This window comes from Enoplosus armatus, chromosome 24 (genome assembly GCF_043641665.1).
Source record: "Enoplosus armatus isolate fEnoArm2 chromosome 24, fEnoArm2.hap1, whole genome shotgun sequence".
NCBI classification, from domain to species: Eukaryota; Metazoa; Chordata; class Actinopteri; order Centrarchiformes; family Enoplosidae; genus Enoplosus; species Enoplosus armatus.
This window is the reverse complement of record NC_092203.1, coordinates 8,414,991-8,432,230: the sequence shown is the minus strand read 5'-3', so window position 1 is coordinate 8,432,230 and position 17,240 is coordinate 8,414,991. Positions and strand designations below refer to the sequence as shown.

At 43.9% G+C, this 17,240-nt stretch overlaps 1 protein-coding gene across 1 annotated transcript in view; it reads left to right on the top strand.

The window, feature by feature from the left end:
* Positions 1–17,240, top strand: part of spega (striated muscle enriched protein kinase a) — a 38,919-nt gene that overhangs the window by 18,345 nt on the left and 3,334 nt on the right. The window contains exons 6-35 of the mRNA XM_070930290.1: positions 216–362; positions 800–982; positions 3,296–3,459; positions 3,984–4,072; positions 4,235–4,410; positions 4,514–4,691; positions 4,802–4,875; positions 5,135–5,293; positions 5,408–5,597; positions 5,814–6,043; positions 6,132–6,251; positions 6,350–6,454; positions 6,776–6,982; positions 7,125–7,248; positions 7,885–8,057; positions 8,471–8,583; positions 8,787–8,955; positions 9,390–9,489; positions 10,384–10,584; positions 11,034–11,091; positions 11,173–11,250; positions 11,390–11,562; positions 11,705–11,731; positions 11,821–11,973; positions 12,057–12,099; positions 12,212–12,277; positions 12,599–13,951; positions 14,033–15,296; positions 15,395–15,562; positions 16,836–16,958. Coding sequence (XP_070786391.1) covers positions 216–362; positions 800–982; positions 3,296–3,459; positions 3,984–4,072; positions 4,235–4,410; positions 4,514–4,691; positions 4,802–4,875; positions 5,135–5,293; positions 5,408–5,597; positions 5,814–6,043; positions 6,132–6,251; positions 6,350–6,454; positions 6,776–6,982; positions 7,125–7,248; positions 7,885–8,057; positions 8,471–8,583; positions 8,787–8,955; positions 9,390–9,489; positions 10,384–10,584; positions 11,034–11,091; positions 11,173–11,250; positions 11,390–11,562; positions 11,705–11,731; positions 11,821–11,973; positions 12,057–12,099; positions 12,212–12,277; positions 12,599–13,951; positions 14,033–15,296; positions 15,395–15,562; positions 16,836–16,958 — 6,408 coding nt within the window. The remainder of the gene's footprint in view (positions 1–215; positions 363–799; positions 983–3,295; positions 3,460–3,983; positions 4,073–4,234; positions 4,411–4,513; positions 4,692–4,801; positions 4,876–5,134; positions 5,294–5,407; positions 5,598–5,813; positions 6,044–6,131; positions 6,252–6,349; positions 6,455–6,775; positions 6,983–7,124; positions 7,249–7,884; positions 8,058–8,470; positions 8,584–8,786; positions 8,956–9,389; positions 9,490–10,383; positions 10,585–11,033; positions 11,092–11,172; positions 11,251–11,389; positions 11,563–11,704; positions 11,732–11,820; positions 11,974–12,056; positions 12,100–12,211; positions 12,278–12,598; positions 13,952–14,032; positions 15,297–15,394; positions 15,563–16,835; positions 16,959–17,240) is intronic.

Below are 17,240 nucleotides of genomic sequence, written 5' to 3'. Positions count from 1 at the left end.
TGAAGCCACGATGCAGTTCCCTTAATGGCCACAGAGTCCTGGTTCCAAAAAATGGTTCCCGATTCACAGTCTTGCCACGGGGCCCAGACTCACTGATAGAACTCATTTCACATCCAAAAAAAGAAACTAGCCCGTGACTAATTTTGGGGCCTGACCCATTTATGAAACTAGGTAACAGAGCACAGATCCACATAAACCTGACCTGATGTTCTCAGGGGGCTCGTCTGATGACTCCTACCTGTCTGCTGATGAGGAGCCAGCTGAGGGCCCGAGGTTTGAGAGGCGCCTTGAGGACGCCAAGGCATCCAGTGGCACCGAGGTCACGCTGAAATGCATCATCACTGGGAGCCCGCCCCCTACAGGTACAACTAAGAACCTGCTGACGACACAAAGGCTAATTTTTTGACCTTGATTCTTTATTTGTTTCTGTTTTTCTTGTATATAATTTTTATATTTTTGTTTTCTTTGTATGTTTTTCTATTTCTTTATTTTGAACATTAGAAATGAAAATTGTATTATAAACTACAAAATTCCAGGTGACAATTAGATTTTAAAGACCAATAATTTATCAAACAAACTTACATATGATATCTTTTTTGACATAATCAGCTCGTTTGCATTGTTATTGTTAAAATCTTTTTTAAATCTTTTTTTTTTCCACTGAAAATCTGCAAAAACCAAAACCAATGAGCTTCATTACACATGTTTGTAAGGTGGATTGTGCTCTATCCGTTTTTCCGTGGGAGGTTTTATGGGGTGTTTGTCATCTGTGTGAATGTGTCTTTCTCTGCCTCCTCAGTGACATGGAGGAAGAATAATGTGGAGATACGGAGCGATGCCTTCCATGTGCTTAAGGCTGAGGGTGAGAAGCACAGTCTGGTGATAAAGCAGATGAGGCCGAACAACGCTGGGTCCTACTGCGTCACAGCTGTCAACCCGACGGGCAGAACGTCCTGCGACGCCACTCTCTATATCCAGTCAGGTGAGACCGGGCCAGAGATGGAAGGATAAAAAAAAAAAAAGGGATTTGCTGTTAGATTTGGTGTTACAGCGACGCATCTACAAGCATGCAACACAAATTTAAATGAAGACAAAGACGTTGAGGCACATGAAAACGAGGCTCTCCTTGAAATACATGAACGTGTTGACTCACACACAAACTCGCTTTAATCCACTGCCAGCCCTCCTCCGCCTGACATTCTGTCTTAATGACTACAAAGGCCTGCCGGAGCTCAGCATCCCGACCGGGGCTCCTCGCAGCGATAGTTGCCATGGCAACCCATTAATTCTTAAAGGCACTGAGCTCCCCTCGGTGCGGATTCCAAACGAAGACCTGCCCCGTCACACAAAGGTCTCCCGAGTCTTAAAGGCAGGCATGGCATTCAGAATCAGGAGTAAACAAAATAAATATTCTTTTTGGAAAAGGTTTCTGTTGTAAATGTGCCTGCGGTGGATGTGTGTTTATATTGTACGCTGTGTGTGAAAAGACTGTACCTCTCCCAGAGTGTTGATTCAGCTCATGTAAATGCAACCTGCACTTTGCAAGTTTTGTCAACAAATGTGAGCGTACACTCCTGTAGCAGCAGCACGGGGCCTGTGTTGCCATATTAGGCCAGTGGAGTCTAACTTGCAGGAGTATTTTTAGCCGCCCTCTTGTTCTCTCGGGTAATTGCAGTCTGCTTTATGTCCCCGTGTGAGATTACTGCCGCAATCTCTCCAGATTTCACGCTACAGGGTTTAGAGCTGGAGTTGTCAAAATGTGGTGGGAGATTATGTGTCACTTTAGCTGGTTGAGCTGGGCACATGGAAGATTTTTTGCCAGGGGAAGCCAAAATAGAGGGAGAGAATGATTTTTATAGGCTACAAAGGATGTGAAACCTCATTATGGTGAAGGAGATTAACACTGTATTCTTGTAATTCCAACATAAAACATCAGATAAGTTTAAGATTTCCCAGCTGTTTATTCATTTCACAGCATCATCATCCTCTGTGGTGTCCGGTAACTAAACTAACACCAAACTTTAACGAAGCTATACACCATTTAACTTTTCAGATACTACTGAGTGTGAGCTTCAGGGTGTCAGGAATGTTGGAGAATATGGACATGACAGTGACTGGAAGCAGGGGAGAGAATAGCGGATGAGACTGAAAGGGAAGGTTAGCTGGCTCGGACTGTGCAGCAGTTGTGTAAGAGTTGGCAGGTCTACATAAATACTCCCGGGAGTTATCCCCTGGTGCACAGACGCTGCTCAGAGATGTGACTTTAGGTAAGTTGTTATATTTCCTTTTTAATGACAATTCACCAGAATACCTACCTACTTAAACTTCATAATTTGGCATAAAAGGTGTTTTCCTGTAAAGAGGAAATCTCTAAATGTAATGTTCTTGCACCTACACTTGGGTTTCTGTGTGTTTCTTAGCATCTGAGCATGTGGACAAGCCTGTCTTTGACTTCTTTCTCCTGCAGTTTACAGCTGATGACCCCGTTTCCTTTCTTTTTAGCCTGTGGAGTTATTTTGATAGCAGCACTTATGCACTTTTATCTCTCCACTCTTCTGTTGTTTTCTCCTCAAAGGAGGAAACGTCTTCGTTCTGTTCCACTGATGGATACTATTCATTTCCAGTTGTCACAGTGTTATCAGCTTATGCCAGATGTCTGAGTTTTAGGTTTTACAGAGAAAGTGAGAGGCAGAGACAAAAAGAAAGCGACAAGGCAGAAAGAGAAGGAACGAGGAGTGTAAAGAGAGGCACTGTAGGGTGGCGGTGTTTTATATTTCTCTATCCAGCGGTGAATTAATTCTGACTTCAGTAGAAGCTGCCAGGAGTCCAGACACAGTGTCTGCTCTGGAACTCCATGGGAATAAGCGAATGATTGGGTCAGGGATTAAGGGATTAATTCATTATCTGTTCAGTTACGGTCACTTCAGAGAGGTCCCCGTGCTCTGTGTGTGCGCCCATGTGTGTGTATGTGGGTGCACGTGGCGCACTCATCACTAACTCACCGCTCTGTGGTGCCAACTGCTCATCTTGGCAAAGATAGTAATCTCCAGAAAAGCAAGCAAAGACTGTAAACATCAGAGCTCTGACAGATTGTTCCCATCTAAAGGTTTTACGAGCCACCCTGGTGCCGTGTTCACCATATTTCAAAGAGATTTGCACTTAATTACACAAATTAAGAAGTGTGCAAATCAAATTGACTTCTTCACGAACCCAAGTAAAAGTGAATTAGATGTGGCTGATGTGTGCTTGAAATTCTGTCACACTTATGTCCAGTATCTCTCTCCTTTTCTTCCAGAGCCAACCCACATGCAATGTGGGAAACTAGCCGGGGCCTTGGAAGTCAGTAGTCCGACCCAGTCAGATGAGGAGTATCTGAGCCCTCAGGAGGAGGCGATGGAGCTCAGCGACTCACCTGCTCCGACCAAAAGTGTCCACTTCAAAGAGCCTCCCTCTTTTCAGGTAGGAGAGATTTGTTTTTCACACCTGATCTGTAGGGCTGACTGTTATATATCTATTATATGTCATATATCAAGCTAAATGAAGACTGGGGATGGATCCTTTCACCACTGGCACAATAGAAATATCAAACTCCTTCAACACACTATTGTCAGAAAAGGAGGAGGAGGTTGATAAATGAAGCCATTTTGGGTGCTGTCATGATTTAATGAGACTTGAAGGACAGTTTTGAATCCAATTTGATGGACCAGACTGAAACACACCTTAAAAATCTAAGGTGACACATTCAGTGGGCTTGTTTTGTCCGACCAACTGTCCAAAACCCAAAGATACTCAATTTATTATTATGATTTACAGAAAAAAGCAGAAACTATTCACATCTCAGAAGCTGGTACCAGAAAATGTCTGTCAAACAATTAATCGATTATCCAAATAGTTGCTAGATACATTTTCTCGATTGTTTCAGCTCTAATTGAAATAAAACCTTAAATGCCTTGAAACATAACTATGCTGTGATTCTTTAAAAGGTGGCACCATGTGACCAGGGCGCAGCTGAGGGTCAAGATGTCGTCGTCTCAGCGAAGGTCAGAGGGCTGCCCAAACCGATGGTTTACTGGTGAGACACTTTCCTGAAAGCTTTATTGCAGACAAACATCTTCGTGGACTCCTGAAGCTGTTAGCTCAGCCAAGGTCACTTACTGTTTCCCTGTCACACACACGCCCCTCTATTACACACCTGAGTATAAACGACTGTGACAGCCACTTTATATTGACCCAGGCTGAAGGACAGAGTCACGGTGAAGACAGCGGGGCGCTTCGCTGTGCGAGAGAGAGGCGACGGCACCAGTGAAATGAGAATCCGCTCAGCTCAGAGGTCAGACGCAGGGCTTTACGTCTGCAAGATCATCAACGAGTACGGAACCGAGCAAGCGGAGTGCCGAGTGGAGGTCAAAGGTGAGCAATGAAGAATTGAATCTGTCTCGTGTAATCATGTATGTAAATATCACGTCATATTTCTTTCTTGCTGGTCTTTCTATGTTTTTATCAGCGGCCGCAGCACAAACAGCTCTGAAAATCACCCGGGAGGTAAAAGATGTGGCGGTGAGGGCCGGAGAGTCGGCCATGTTCGAGTGTCACATTACAGGACCTCCAGACGTCGATGTCGACTGGCTGTCCAATGGGAAGCTGATCCAGCCAGCGCTGCTCAACTGCAAAATGCACTTTGATGGCAAAAGGTGGGTCCATGTGTGTCCACGTTGAACTTCCTTCTCTTCTTTATTTCACAGTGAAACAGTGAGATTATCTGTCAGTATTTTTTTAAAGGCTGTTTTGTTTGATCTTACAGGTGCCGCCTGCTGCTGAATTCAGTACACGAGGATGATAGTGGATTATACACTTGCAAGCTGAGCACTGCCAAAGGTGAACTACGAACACTGTTATCCCTATTGTTTCAGATGGAAAATACATATTCATATCTGTTCTTATTAGTTCAGCCAAGTGGGTTCTGGTTGTTTTTCTTTTCGTCGGATAACTCAAAAATGTGTTGCCGAAGATTTGATACAGAATGTATTTGAATGATACTGAAGCTAAAACTAAAAGTAGTGATTAAGAATATTAGTGGTGCTCAAAAAAGCCTCAGAAAAACTTGTTAGTAAGGGATGTGTCATTGCATTTACAGAGGAGCTGACCTCAAGGGCAAACCTGAGGGTCTCCCCCTCCAAGGAGCCTCTGTTCACTCGTAAGCTGGACATCCTGGAGGTCATCGAAGGTCGCACTGCCCGGTTTGACTGTAAGGTGAGCGGATCACCTGCTCCACGAGTCACATGGATGCATTTTGGTAAGAATCTTCAGTCTATGTGGTTTTCTAGATGCTGACTAACAGCTATGAACTCTTCAGAGGAAATGCCTCTTGTGATTTTTTTTTTTTTCCGTCACGTTAATGTTCTTTCAGAGACAAGAGTGGAGGAGAGTGATAATGTTCGCATCCTTCAAGAGGGGGGTCGTCACTCACTTGTTATCACCCACCTTAGCAGCAACACAGAGGGCTTCTACACAGCAGTTGCTCAAAACATTCATGGAAAGTCTGAATGCACGGCTGAGCTCTACATGCAAGAACCCCGAGCCGCCATCTCTTCTCACATGTAAGGGAAGTCACTCATACGGAAACATCTCTATAAGCCTGTGTCAAGGCTTTGAAAGGGGAAAAAATAAAACTAAGCTGTCAGTGTAAAGTCAGAGGAAACTATTTTGTATTCAAGGGCAAAGAAAAATGCTTCAGGAGGAAGGAAATCCTTCTAAAGGAGGAGAAAAAATAAACCTCAGATTTTTTTAAATCAATCCCTCCTTCCTTCCTCCAGGGCCAAGTTGGAGAAGATGCCATCCATCCCTGAGGAGCCTGAAGTGCTGGAGAGCGAGGTGGAGAAGAGGACCATGCCGGACTTTGTCAAACCTCTGGCTGATGTGGAGGTGATTGAAGGCAAAGAGGCGGTGCTGAAATGCAAGGTGGCGGGCCTGCCCTACCCAACCATCGGGTGGTACCATAACGGCAAGCGCATTGAGAGCAGCGAAGAACGCAAAATGGCCCAGTGTAAGCACATAACCCGATAACTAACAAAGCTAAGCCGGTCTTGGGGGGGAGAGATGGTAAATAAGAAACTTGTGTGTCTGTTCTTCAGACAGGGATGTCCACAGTATGGTCATTCGGAGCGCTTGTCACGCTCATGGGGGCGTCTACAAGGCTGTCATCTCCAATAAAGTAGGCAAAGCAGCCTGCTATGCACATCTATACGTCACAGGTAGAGATGGAGTTCTAATGTTTGATGCTGTAGTTGAGAGAATACGACATTTCCTATATGATATGTATGTATTTATGTATTTATTCATTTGAAAACAGATATTGTTCCGGACCCCCCTGATGGTCCTCCAGTGATAGAGGCTATTACAGGGAAAACTATAAGCCTCAGCTGGAAGAGACCAAAGAGGCTTGACTCTTCATTTGGTAGGTTCATTAGGCTTCTTTGATACCAATGTTATTTTCTGTCCTAAATATCGCACAATTGCACTCTCTGTTTTTGGTTTTTGCAATCTTGAAAGGCTTTATCAAAAAAAAAGTTGAATTTACATAAAACACTTGCAGGGAAACACTATTTATAGCATGTTTGTCTTGGATGTGTATTTACTTTCTTTTCATTCTGAGATGTTTTTAAGCCCCTTTGGATTTCATATCTCATCAGCACAGATTTGAAAACAAAACAAAATCCTTTTCTCTCTGCATCTTAAGCACCTCACTATGTGCTTTATTGTCGTTTGCATTATGCAGATGCCGGCTCCTTGCTATATGTGGTCCAGCAGCAGCCTCTGGGCTCTATCCAGTGGTCTGTTGTGGCATCTAACCTGAGGGAGACCAACTACACCGTCACCTCCCTGTCCAAGGGAGTCCGCTATGCTTTCAGAGTCCTGACATCCACCGGGAAGACATTGAGCAAACCATCACCCTCTACTGACCTGGTCCAGCTGCTGGACAGAGGTAACAAAGCTCAGGAAGGCTTTAAGTTGCCTCCCCTGACCCAAAATTTATATTGTAATGAGGTAATATTTTGATTATATGTGAGCTCCCTAAGTGTCCTTAGATGTTTGATGATATCTTTTCAAATATTTTACCCCTGTAGGACCCTATTTGAGGAAAGCACCAGTCATTTTGGAAAAACCTGACATTGTTTATGTGGTTGAGAACCAGCCTGCGAGCATCAACATCACGCTGAACCATGTGCATGCTGTTGTCACCTGGAAAAGGTTAGTTTCCCCGTCTCTAGTGACACATGTCTGCATGTAAAGGATAGTGTACAGAGAGTGTGGTTTTTGTGGTGCAAAAATAATATAAGTGGTAATACACCAACCTGCAAGATAAGAAGTGGTTGTGCACAAGCCGGTGCTGAATTGATGAGTTCTGAAACCCCTACAGAAGTCGTCTCTCGGGAGCCGGAGCACTGCTGGTTTTCATCCCATCTCTATTCTCATCAGGGACTGTTTTATGACCTGGGATAGAACATGTGAACATGTGCAGATTAAACAAAATAGCAGGAGTCTAGATTCAGAGAAGCTGGACTGAGAAGCACCACTGTGCAGTGGTTCACAACGCTTTGATTTAATTTAGCTTTTGGCGTTCAAGCACATGTTCTCTGCGGAGCTCTGCAGCTTCTTGGAGGAAAGCTTTGTTCTCTGTCTGCAGGTCTTCAAGATGGTGTTTGCAAAATTTACAAGTGTGTATCATCAGTGAGCATCAATACCTTTTGATTGTGTTTATATCAGTCAGTGGTTATAGGCTCCAAATCACTCCAATGCAAGATCAAAATGTCACTATGCAGAGAAGATGTAAACTTTTGTGGAAAAATGGCTCTAGCTGTGATATATTGCCTCTGTCTTCCCCAGGAGGGGGGTGGTGTTGGTCAACAGACCGGGGATGTATGAGATGAGCATGCCAGACGACGATCAACACACCCTGAAGATTCAGCGAGTCAGAGGCACAGACGTCGGTCAACTGGTGGTCACGGCCAGCAACCAGTTTGGCAGCGACCTCTGCACGCTTCAGCTGGCCATGGCAGGTCAGTTTAGTTCACCACATGATAAATTTAGCATTTCAGCTTGAATCCAAAGAACTTACTACTTACTCCTGGCAGCAGTAAATGCCAACAAGGAGAAGCTGTTTGTAATTTAAGTTGGGCTTTTGCTAAGTAAAGGATCGTGAATTTAGAATAACTTCTCTAAAAATGACATAATGTTTTTAAAATGAAGACTTTCCAGCCTCTTCATTGTGGGGATTAAGGTTGTGACCAAAAGAAAATTAGAGCTATGCAGCAAATGAGGGAAATGACTTTAAACTGCATGAAGAGAACAAGTAATTACTCTTATGCAGTCCATCCATAATTGAAATGTCTGACCACCTCCGATGTTTAATGTTTTAGGGGTATTTTCATATCTTTGTGTTTCTCTTATTTCACTTTTTTTTCTTTCTCAGTGCCTCCTAAGTTTGAAACCATCATGGAGGACGTGGACGTGCACATCGGGGAGACGTCCCGCCTGGCTGTTGTGGTTGAAGGGAAACCTGACCCAGATATTCTGTGGTATAAGGTATGATGTTTGAGAGAGGGTAAATTAGCGTCTGTGATGTTTTCTAATGCCAGAATATCTATGAAATTGATAAAGAGTGTTTCCTTTGTCTTCATTTTGCAGTGGTGACGCACAACAGCCTGGAAGTTACAACTGCTAGAGAAAATGTGTCTTATTATGAGTGCAATCTAAAACCATATTAACAGTTCATTGGTCTGTTGCAGGATGATGTGCATCTCTCTGAGAGCAGCCACTTCACATTTGTGTACGACGACCCAGAATATTCCCTCGTTGTCCTCAACGCCCGGCCCGAGCACTCCGGTGTGTACACCTGCACTTCAAAGAACCTGGCCGGCTCCAACTCCTGCAAAGCTGAACTCACAGTTCATACAGGTCTGCGCTCCAACAAGACATCAACAATACTGCATGCACAAACATACTTTGCAAGTTGACGGATTCATCCTGGAAATCAGGATTCTGTGAGACGTAAAATTCAGAAAGATACGAGGAGGTAGCATCTTTTCATGTTGAATTCTCAATCTGTTTTATATTTAGAATCAATAAAATGGTGATATAGTGAGAAATGAAAGATCTGTTCCAAGACACGGTTTACCAACAGGCTTTTCCTCCATTTGCTGATGCAGTACGCACCAATACAAGCTAGTTGTTGTTGAATATTACACCTCTAAATCTGCACCATATGGGTGGGACCACAAGGTGTTTTGAGACTACAATATGAAACCATCTGTCACTATGCTGGCACACATGTATAGCCAACACACACACACACACACACATAAAAATGCCTATGTTGGTGCTCCCCACAGAGCGCAAAGACGCAGCAGAGCCAATGGAGGACGAGGGAACCATCCTGAGGAAGATGAGGCGTTTGACGGATTACTATGATATCCACAAAGAGATAGGGAGGTGAGTGTGTATGCGTGGCTGACCGCACACACATGCTGTCTCGCATCCCTTCCCTGTTTGAGCACCGAGGGTCGGGCTGTGGGAGAGGTGGAGGGCGGGGAGTCGCACCTGCTTAACAACAGCAGACAGAAACGAGAGATGAGTCACCAGCCTGAGTGGAGTGAATACATTAGCCGACAGATGATTCTAGTCTGACTTGATGGAGACAGGCGTTTACTGTGAATTGCAGAGCGATCGAAACAGCGAAATAGGCAGACGGGAAAATCTGTTTTCCACCAGTCGATGTGTTTTGGTTATTAAACAGAGCAGCAAACTCAAATGGAATTCAGATTCTGATTTCTTCTCCCAAACACCACAGAGAAATGAAAGTTAATTATACACTGGTCCTTCCTTTGTCTCTTCATTCTGCTGTAGAAGTGCTGCCTCTTGCAAAGAAGAACTTATTACTAAATTAAAGGGAAAGTGCAAAACTATCAGTATGAATCAATTTGAGGATTCTCTGTCCCTTGTCTTTCAAATATCCCGTCAGCCCTACTTTCCACTAAAATATGTAAACCTTTGGGTACCACAATGGGCCATAACCCCTTATTTCATTATGACATATACAGTGATTACAGGGGCAACACTGCTGACAACACCAAAGAGGTGAAACTGATTTGAAACTTTTAAACAGAGAGATCAGTCAAACTCTGCTTTTACTCTTTACTCTACAATCTACAGTGACTCGCTGAAGGGTGAAAGCTCAGAAAAGCCAGTGAGTTGACGTTTGAGCTGTTCACAAGGTCAAGAATGAACTTCTGTGCTCTAACTATAGTCATATATTTTGATCTGTGCCGTGTAACGAGGTCACTTTTGTATGTATGAAACCCAATATGTTGCCACTGTTTGATGCAGGGGTGCCATCTCCTATGTGAAGAGGGTGACTCAGAAGAAGGGAAAGGCAGAGTTCGCTGCCAAGTTCATTTCCGCGCGAGGAAAGAGGAAAGCGTCGGCCCTCAGAGAGATGGACCTGCTGTCTGAGCTGGACAACGAGAGGATTCTGTATTTTCACGATGCCTTTGAGAAGAAGAACGTGGTGGTGCTCATCACAGAGCTGTATCCTTCAGTATTTTATTTTCAATGATAGGAAATGTTGTTGTACTACTTGTGCTCTATTAGTGCACTGTATTATCCTATGACACGGAACTTTTCTTTTTTTAGCTCATGCGGCTGAGACAATACAAACATGTTCACATCTTTAAGTCAAAAAGGCACTGCTGTACTGTTTCAATCTGCTTCATTGTCGAACAAAGGTGCACTTAAATGCATCTCAAGGACACTAAAGATCCAAAGCATTAATCCTAATGTCTTCTGCAGTCCCCTGGAGGCATGAATGAAGCGCAGCACAGCTTTTTCTCTCTGACTCATCGCCGATGAGTGGAATTAGCGAGAGATAGGATGTGTGGGAGTTTTGCTCATTTATAATTCATTTCACATGCACCTACCACTTGGACTGTGCAGTCAAGTCACAGCTCCGGTTTTTTTCCCTCAACTGGTGTGTGAAGATGTCACGAGGAGTTGCTGGAAAGAATGGCCAAAAAAACAACAGTCAAGGAGCTGGAGGTTTGTGTGCTTCTGCTGACTGCACTGCGCTATCATTATGTAACACGACTGCCATGTTCATTCCCTTATGTTTCTCGACAGATCCGCTGTAGTGTTCAGCAGGTGTTGGAGGGTCTTCGTTATCTTCACCAAAAAAACATTGCCCATCTTGATATAAAGGTATCTGTCCATCCCACCTCTGGTGCTGTATCAAAGATTGTTTATAAGACATTTATATTCTGTTTCTAACTATTTATACATTTACATTTACTATTTACATGTACCTAACCTTGTTGTTTTTGGGTGTACCCCCCTCTAGCCTGAAAATATTTTAATGGCACACGCTGGGAGTGACCAGATCCGCATTTGTGACTTTGGTAATGCATTAAAAGTGGAGACTTCTGAGGAGCACTACTGCAAATACGGCACGCCAGAATATGTCGCGCCGGAGATCGTTAACCAAACTCCCGTCTCCACGGCAACAGACATATGGTGAGCCACCTGTTCTCCAGCGTGGAGAAGTGACGACACACCACAGGAACTACCTCTGCAACAAAATTAAATCTGTCTTTTGTGTGCTTTTATATTGTTCCCAAATATCCACTTGTCATTCTTCTGTCCTGCTTTCCAACAGGCCTGTTGGGGTCATCACATACCTCTGGTAGGTTATATAGATTTGTTAGTGTTTTCTCGCAGTATATGTATCTTAATTAAAATAATTAAGTGTTTTCTTTTTTTTTTTTATTTCAGCCTGACTGGTGTGTCTCCTTTTGCTGGTGAGAATGACAGAGCCACTGCCTTAAACATCCGTAACTACAATGTGGCGTTCGAGGAGAGCATGTTTTCTGACCTCTGCAAAGAAGCGAAGGGATTTGTCATCAAGCTTTTGGTGGTGGACAGATTGTAAGCATCTCGATGACTCTGACATTTAACAGCGTCTAATCAGTAGCATGCCCCTTCCTCATGCATATTTTTGCCTCTCCTAGGAGGCCCAGTGCTATCGAGTGCCTTCGTCATCCTTGGTTTAAGGTGAGTTATCATTTAGAAAATGCACCCAGCCTCAAACTTTTCAGTGTGTCATAAGATTTGTATTTGTATCTCCACTAAGGTTAATGGTGACTTCCCTCTTTTTGTCTTGCAGTCGCCAACCAACAAGAGCATCAGCACAGCTATGCTAAAGCAAGTTTTGTCTAGACGGCAATGGCAGGTAAGCCACTGTGGATGACAAGTTGGAAGACATGTATTAAGTATGTGGAAATGAAAGACTGCAAAGTCTGATTCACAGAGAGTAAGTTAGCCTAGGTCTAGATAAAAATAGCCTTTTTATACCAGAATAACTCACATTTGATTTCTCAGACATAGTTTAGAATAGTCCTACATTCACCACACTCCTGAATTAAATTTAAAGGAACATTGGACATAGTCAAAGTCAAGTAGGATACTTTCTGACAGAAGCAACCCACTTTGATTAAATGAGTTTCGGATACTACCTTGACTTGTCCTGAACACGTTGTCGTCTTTTTTTCAGCGTTCCCTTATCAGCTACAAATCCAAGATGGTGATGCGGTCGATCCCAGAGCTTTTGAATGACTCATCCAGTCACGTCTCCATTGCTGTGGCCCGGCATTTAAAAGAAGGCTCCCCACCACCCTCCTCTTCCTCTGACTCAGATGCAGATGTGGATGAACTTCCCTTTATTCCTATGCCGCTATCCATGGCCTTTTCTGGGTCCAGGGTCTCCCTTAACGAGATACCGGGGGAAGAAGATGTCACTGTATGGCCCAGTGTTTCTGCTGATGGGACAAGGAAAAATGCCGTGGAAATAGCAGGTATGACAGGAGGAGCAAATAAAAGGGTGAAAGATGAAGAGGAAACCCCAAATGAGGATAAAATGGAAAAGACAAAACGAGCTCCCCTTAAAAAAGGATCAAGTGTGGAGGCGGAAGAGTCACAGACGAAAGCCAGACGGGCTACCATGAGGAGAGGCAGCTCTGCTGATTCAGCACTGCTTCTCCACATTGACCCAGAAGAGGGAAAATCCAACAATGATGCAGAAGAAAGTAACAAGAGCCTGAAAAAGGCTGTTTCTATGGAACTACCTAATCGCAGCCCAAGCCCTGGGGTGGCAAAGTTAAGCCAGGAGGATTATGCCTTAAAACTGGAACTGATGAGACAGCGGCTACTCAGGGGAGGAAGCATGGACAAAAAGATGAGTGGCCTGCGAGGGCCCTTGTTTGAAACCCTCGGCATGGAAGATGAGAGGCGGACAGGGTCTCTTGATCGGAATTTGAGGAGATCCAGAGAGGGACCATCAACACTCACCAGAGCAGCATCTTCTGAAAGTCCTGGAGAGGAAGTGCCAAAGACCAAAGTTTTCCGGAAAAGCTCCTCCTTCACTCAGGGGGATTCTGAGCCCATGCCCCTGCACCGCAGGTTTGGAGCCCCCTTAGAGATCCCATCGGTGGGCAATGGTAGCATAGAAGGGAAGAAGCTCCAGGAGGCAACCTCAATGTCCGCACTTACAGAACAAACAACACTGGAGTCTACATCTGCCTCACCTACAAAAAGGACTTCCTTTATACTTCCAACATCTGGAAGACTGGACCAACAGCAAAAACATAACAATGTGAAAGAACATGAGGATATGCAAAGTAAGAATGAGACGAACATGGACGGGATAACGGAGAACGGGACCAAAACCCAGTTAGAAAGGGTATATAAAGTAGAATCTGAGTCTAGATCACCTGCTGTGATTACTCCTATAATTGTAATAGAGGAGGATGATGAAGAAGAAGAGAGGAAAGAAAATCAGGAGTTACATATTAATGAAAAGGATATGGAGGTGGATGAGGAAACACCACAAATTAGTAAACCGTCATCAGCATATGCAAGTGTCATTCAAGCTGTTGCGATGCCGTCTCAAACATCTGACAAGGCCCAATCCAAACATCCTACTGCCAAGACCACAGATACCCCCACGCTACCTGAACACGCAGCAGTATTTGCCAAAGTGGCAACTGCTGATCGATCTCCTGGTTCTATTTCCACATCATCAAACCCTGATCTTCCTGCCATTCCCCACCAGCCTGTGCTCAGAACAGACATCAAAGACATTGACTCAGAGGAGGTCTTTGAAGCCAGGTTTAAGAAGCGGGAGTCGTCTTTGACGCGTGGCCTCCGAAAACTGACCAGAAACAAATCAGAGGAGAAATCGCCTATACTAAGCCGGAAGGGGGTCGAGGGGGGTGAAGAGGTTTACAGGCCGGGGCCAAGGGGAGCACCTCTTGAAATGGTATCCAAAGGACTACAGGAGAAATCCAAATCTGTTCAAGATTTAAGAGAAGTAGATAAGGAAACAGGCCTTGGTCTAATTGGGAGGTTTTCCATGCGGGCCAAGAGGTCAACATCCGTTGATAAGAAGGGTGAGAAAGCAAAGGAGGAAAAGCAGGATGTGCAGGAAGCTGCTGTAAGCAAGAGGGTTTCATGGGCTATTGGTCGCAGTAAGTCCCTGGATACAAAGGAGCTGAACAGTGAACGAAAAGCTGAGGAGTCATCGGTTTCTTCTATGAGGCGCAAGTTTGAGTCCAAAGTGGCTGTAATCTCTGCCAAAATAAGGACCCAGTCAGAGGAGAGGAAGGATAAAGATGCTGAGGGAAGTCAGAAAGAGCTGGTGCAAAGGGATTTGAAGAAAGTCACTGATTCCCCTGTCCTGGCAATGCGACAGAAGTTTGAGAACAAAGTAGCAGGAATATCCACCAAAATCCGCAGTCAGTCTGAGGAGAGAAAAGGAGAGGAAGAGGGAAAGAGGACACCCCTGTTTACTCGCCATCGTCATTCCCAGTCTGAGGGTCGAGGACTCAAAGGAATGGGCATCCCTGAGAATCAGCTAGCAAAACAGACCAATGCTGGTGCATCCAAGGACTCAGTTGAATCCACTTCTAGCATCCATTCCGAAAAAGCCTCAGAAAGTGACAGGCGATCGCGGTGGGACAGGTGGGGTTTGACAAGGGGCAAGAAAGACAAAACTCCCTCCCAATCTGATCTGCCTTCATCTGAGCCCAGCGAGGAGGGTTTGTCAAAAAGCCAGCAGTTTATCCGCTCTGCTTCGGATTTTGCCCCTGTGTTCCACATCAAACTGAAAGACCACATCTTGTTGGAGGGGGACCCTGTCACTCTTAGCTGCCTCCCAGCTGGAAGTCCACATCCAGAAATTACATGGATGAAAGGTATCTTACTTAAATTCTCCCAAAAAATTTAGTTCGGTGTTAATGTGGTTTTCTTCAGAAGCTGCTGTTCAGTTGCTTAAATTTGTTGTGTATTCCAGATCGGAAACCTCTGGCGGTGGATGACAGAATCAACCTGATCTCCCATCCAGACGGCAGGCAGCTTCTTACGATCATGAAGTCCAGCCGGAGGGATGCTGGAGTTTACGAATGTGTAGCTACCAACCCCATAGCTACCATCACCACCTCCTGCACACTGTCCATAGCTTGTAAGTAGCTTGTTTAGTCTATAGTTATTCAAACAGTGTTGTTTTGTAGTTAATTTGTTGTTTTATAGAATGGGGAAAATGGCACTTGGGAATTGGAAATGGGAAATAATTTATGTCAACGCTGCAAAATACAACATGGAGCAAGTTCTCGTACCAGACGTGCAACTGCTCCTCTGCCTGTCATGGACATACAGTAATTATCTTCGTACTGTGATGTATTTTACATAATTACATTTTAATTGCAGGAAGAATGGTTTGAATATTTATACAGAAATGAATATTAATGTCAACACATTAACTTTACAGTAGATTAACCTAATGGATTTTTGTCTTTTCTCATATTCATCATGTAATAAGAATAAATGATGCTGCCTGCAATTTCAAATCGGCTGCGGCAGGTTATATTCAAGACTCCAGTCATGCCTTTGCACAAATAGTGTGTAATGAGAACGCTTAGATTTTGCCAATGCTGCTCGCAAATGCAAAATAATAATGAGACTTTTGAGGCTTCAGTGGAAAATATATTTCTCAGATGTCAGGTGCAATCGATTGCATTTGAACTTTATTTGTTATGGCTTTGGACTTGTAGTTGGACTAACCTAATCTATCAGCAGTGTGAAAAATACTTCTGACAGCTTATCTTGCCTGAAGCATTGGCTCCATTGTTCCTGCCGGTGCACAGAGTTAATGGGAAATGCATTTTTAAATTAAGGAATGACACTATTTATGTCAAGTTTGGTTTGGTGTAACGACAAAACTCAAACCATTGTCTGGATCGATTTTGTACCCGAGGCTCGAGGAAATGAATATCTTGTCTTTTCTTCTTTGGTATCTTGAATCTCAACGTGCTTAAATTGTGACATTTTCTTTTAAATAAATGATAGTGTATCAATGATTGCTACAACAACATTTTTAATGCAAACTATAACCACTTTGTTGCTGTTCTAAACACAGGGAGTCTTCCCCATGAAAGTTCAAGCAGAGAAAATGTGCAATTTGTTGGGAAAAAACAGGAAAAACTGAGCATTAAGCATGAGCAACAGACAACACCTAAATGCAAAACATTAGAAACATAATATCAAACACAAAAGACACCAGAATATTGTTGATGACGATTGGCCTCTGGGAAGCGCAGTAAAAAGCAATCATGCAGGAACAAGAACATACAACAGCCACTTCGAAATATGCAATAGCACCTTTTATGAAGGCCTGCACATGCTCACACAGTGCTTCACGACAGGCTGCTATGATTTGATATGTGTTTCTGCTTAAGGTGTCCCAAAACGGCCAGGGACCCCTGAAGTCCCCCAGACTTACAACAACACAGCCCTGGTGCTCTGGAAGCCAGCAGACACCAAGTCTCCGTGCAGCTACACCTTGGAAAGAAAGACAGAAGGTGAGTGAGTATTGGCATTTAACAAACCATTGACGTTCCCCAGATGACGTTTTTTAACTCATCATTTAGCAGCATTCAGCTCATCCAAAGAAACTGCTCTGCTGTTTCCTGGTTTGTAGGTAGTTTTGGTGGTTTTAAAACTACATTCCTTTTGTGTACTGCTGTGAGTGTGATGTGTTATAGCCACATGAGGAAAAATGAAAATAAACTTTCAAGCTCCTAGGAGGTAGCAGTGTTTGAGAAGCTTTGACAATGTTTGACTTCGTACCGTATGTGGTGAAT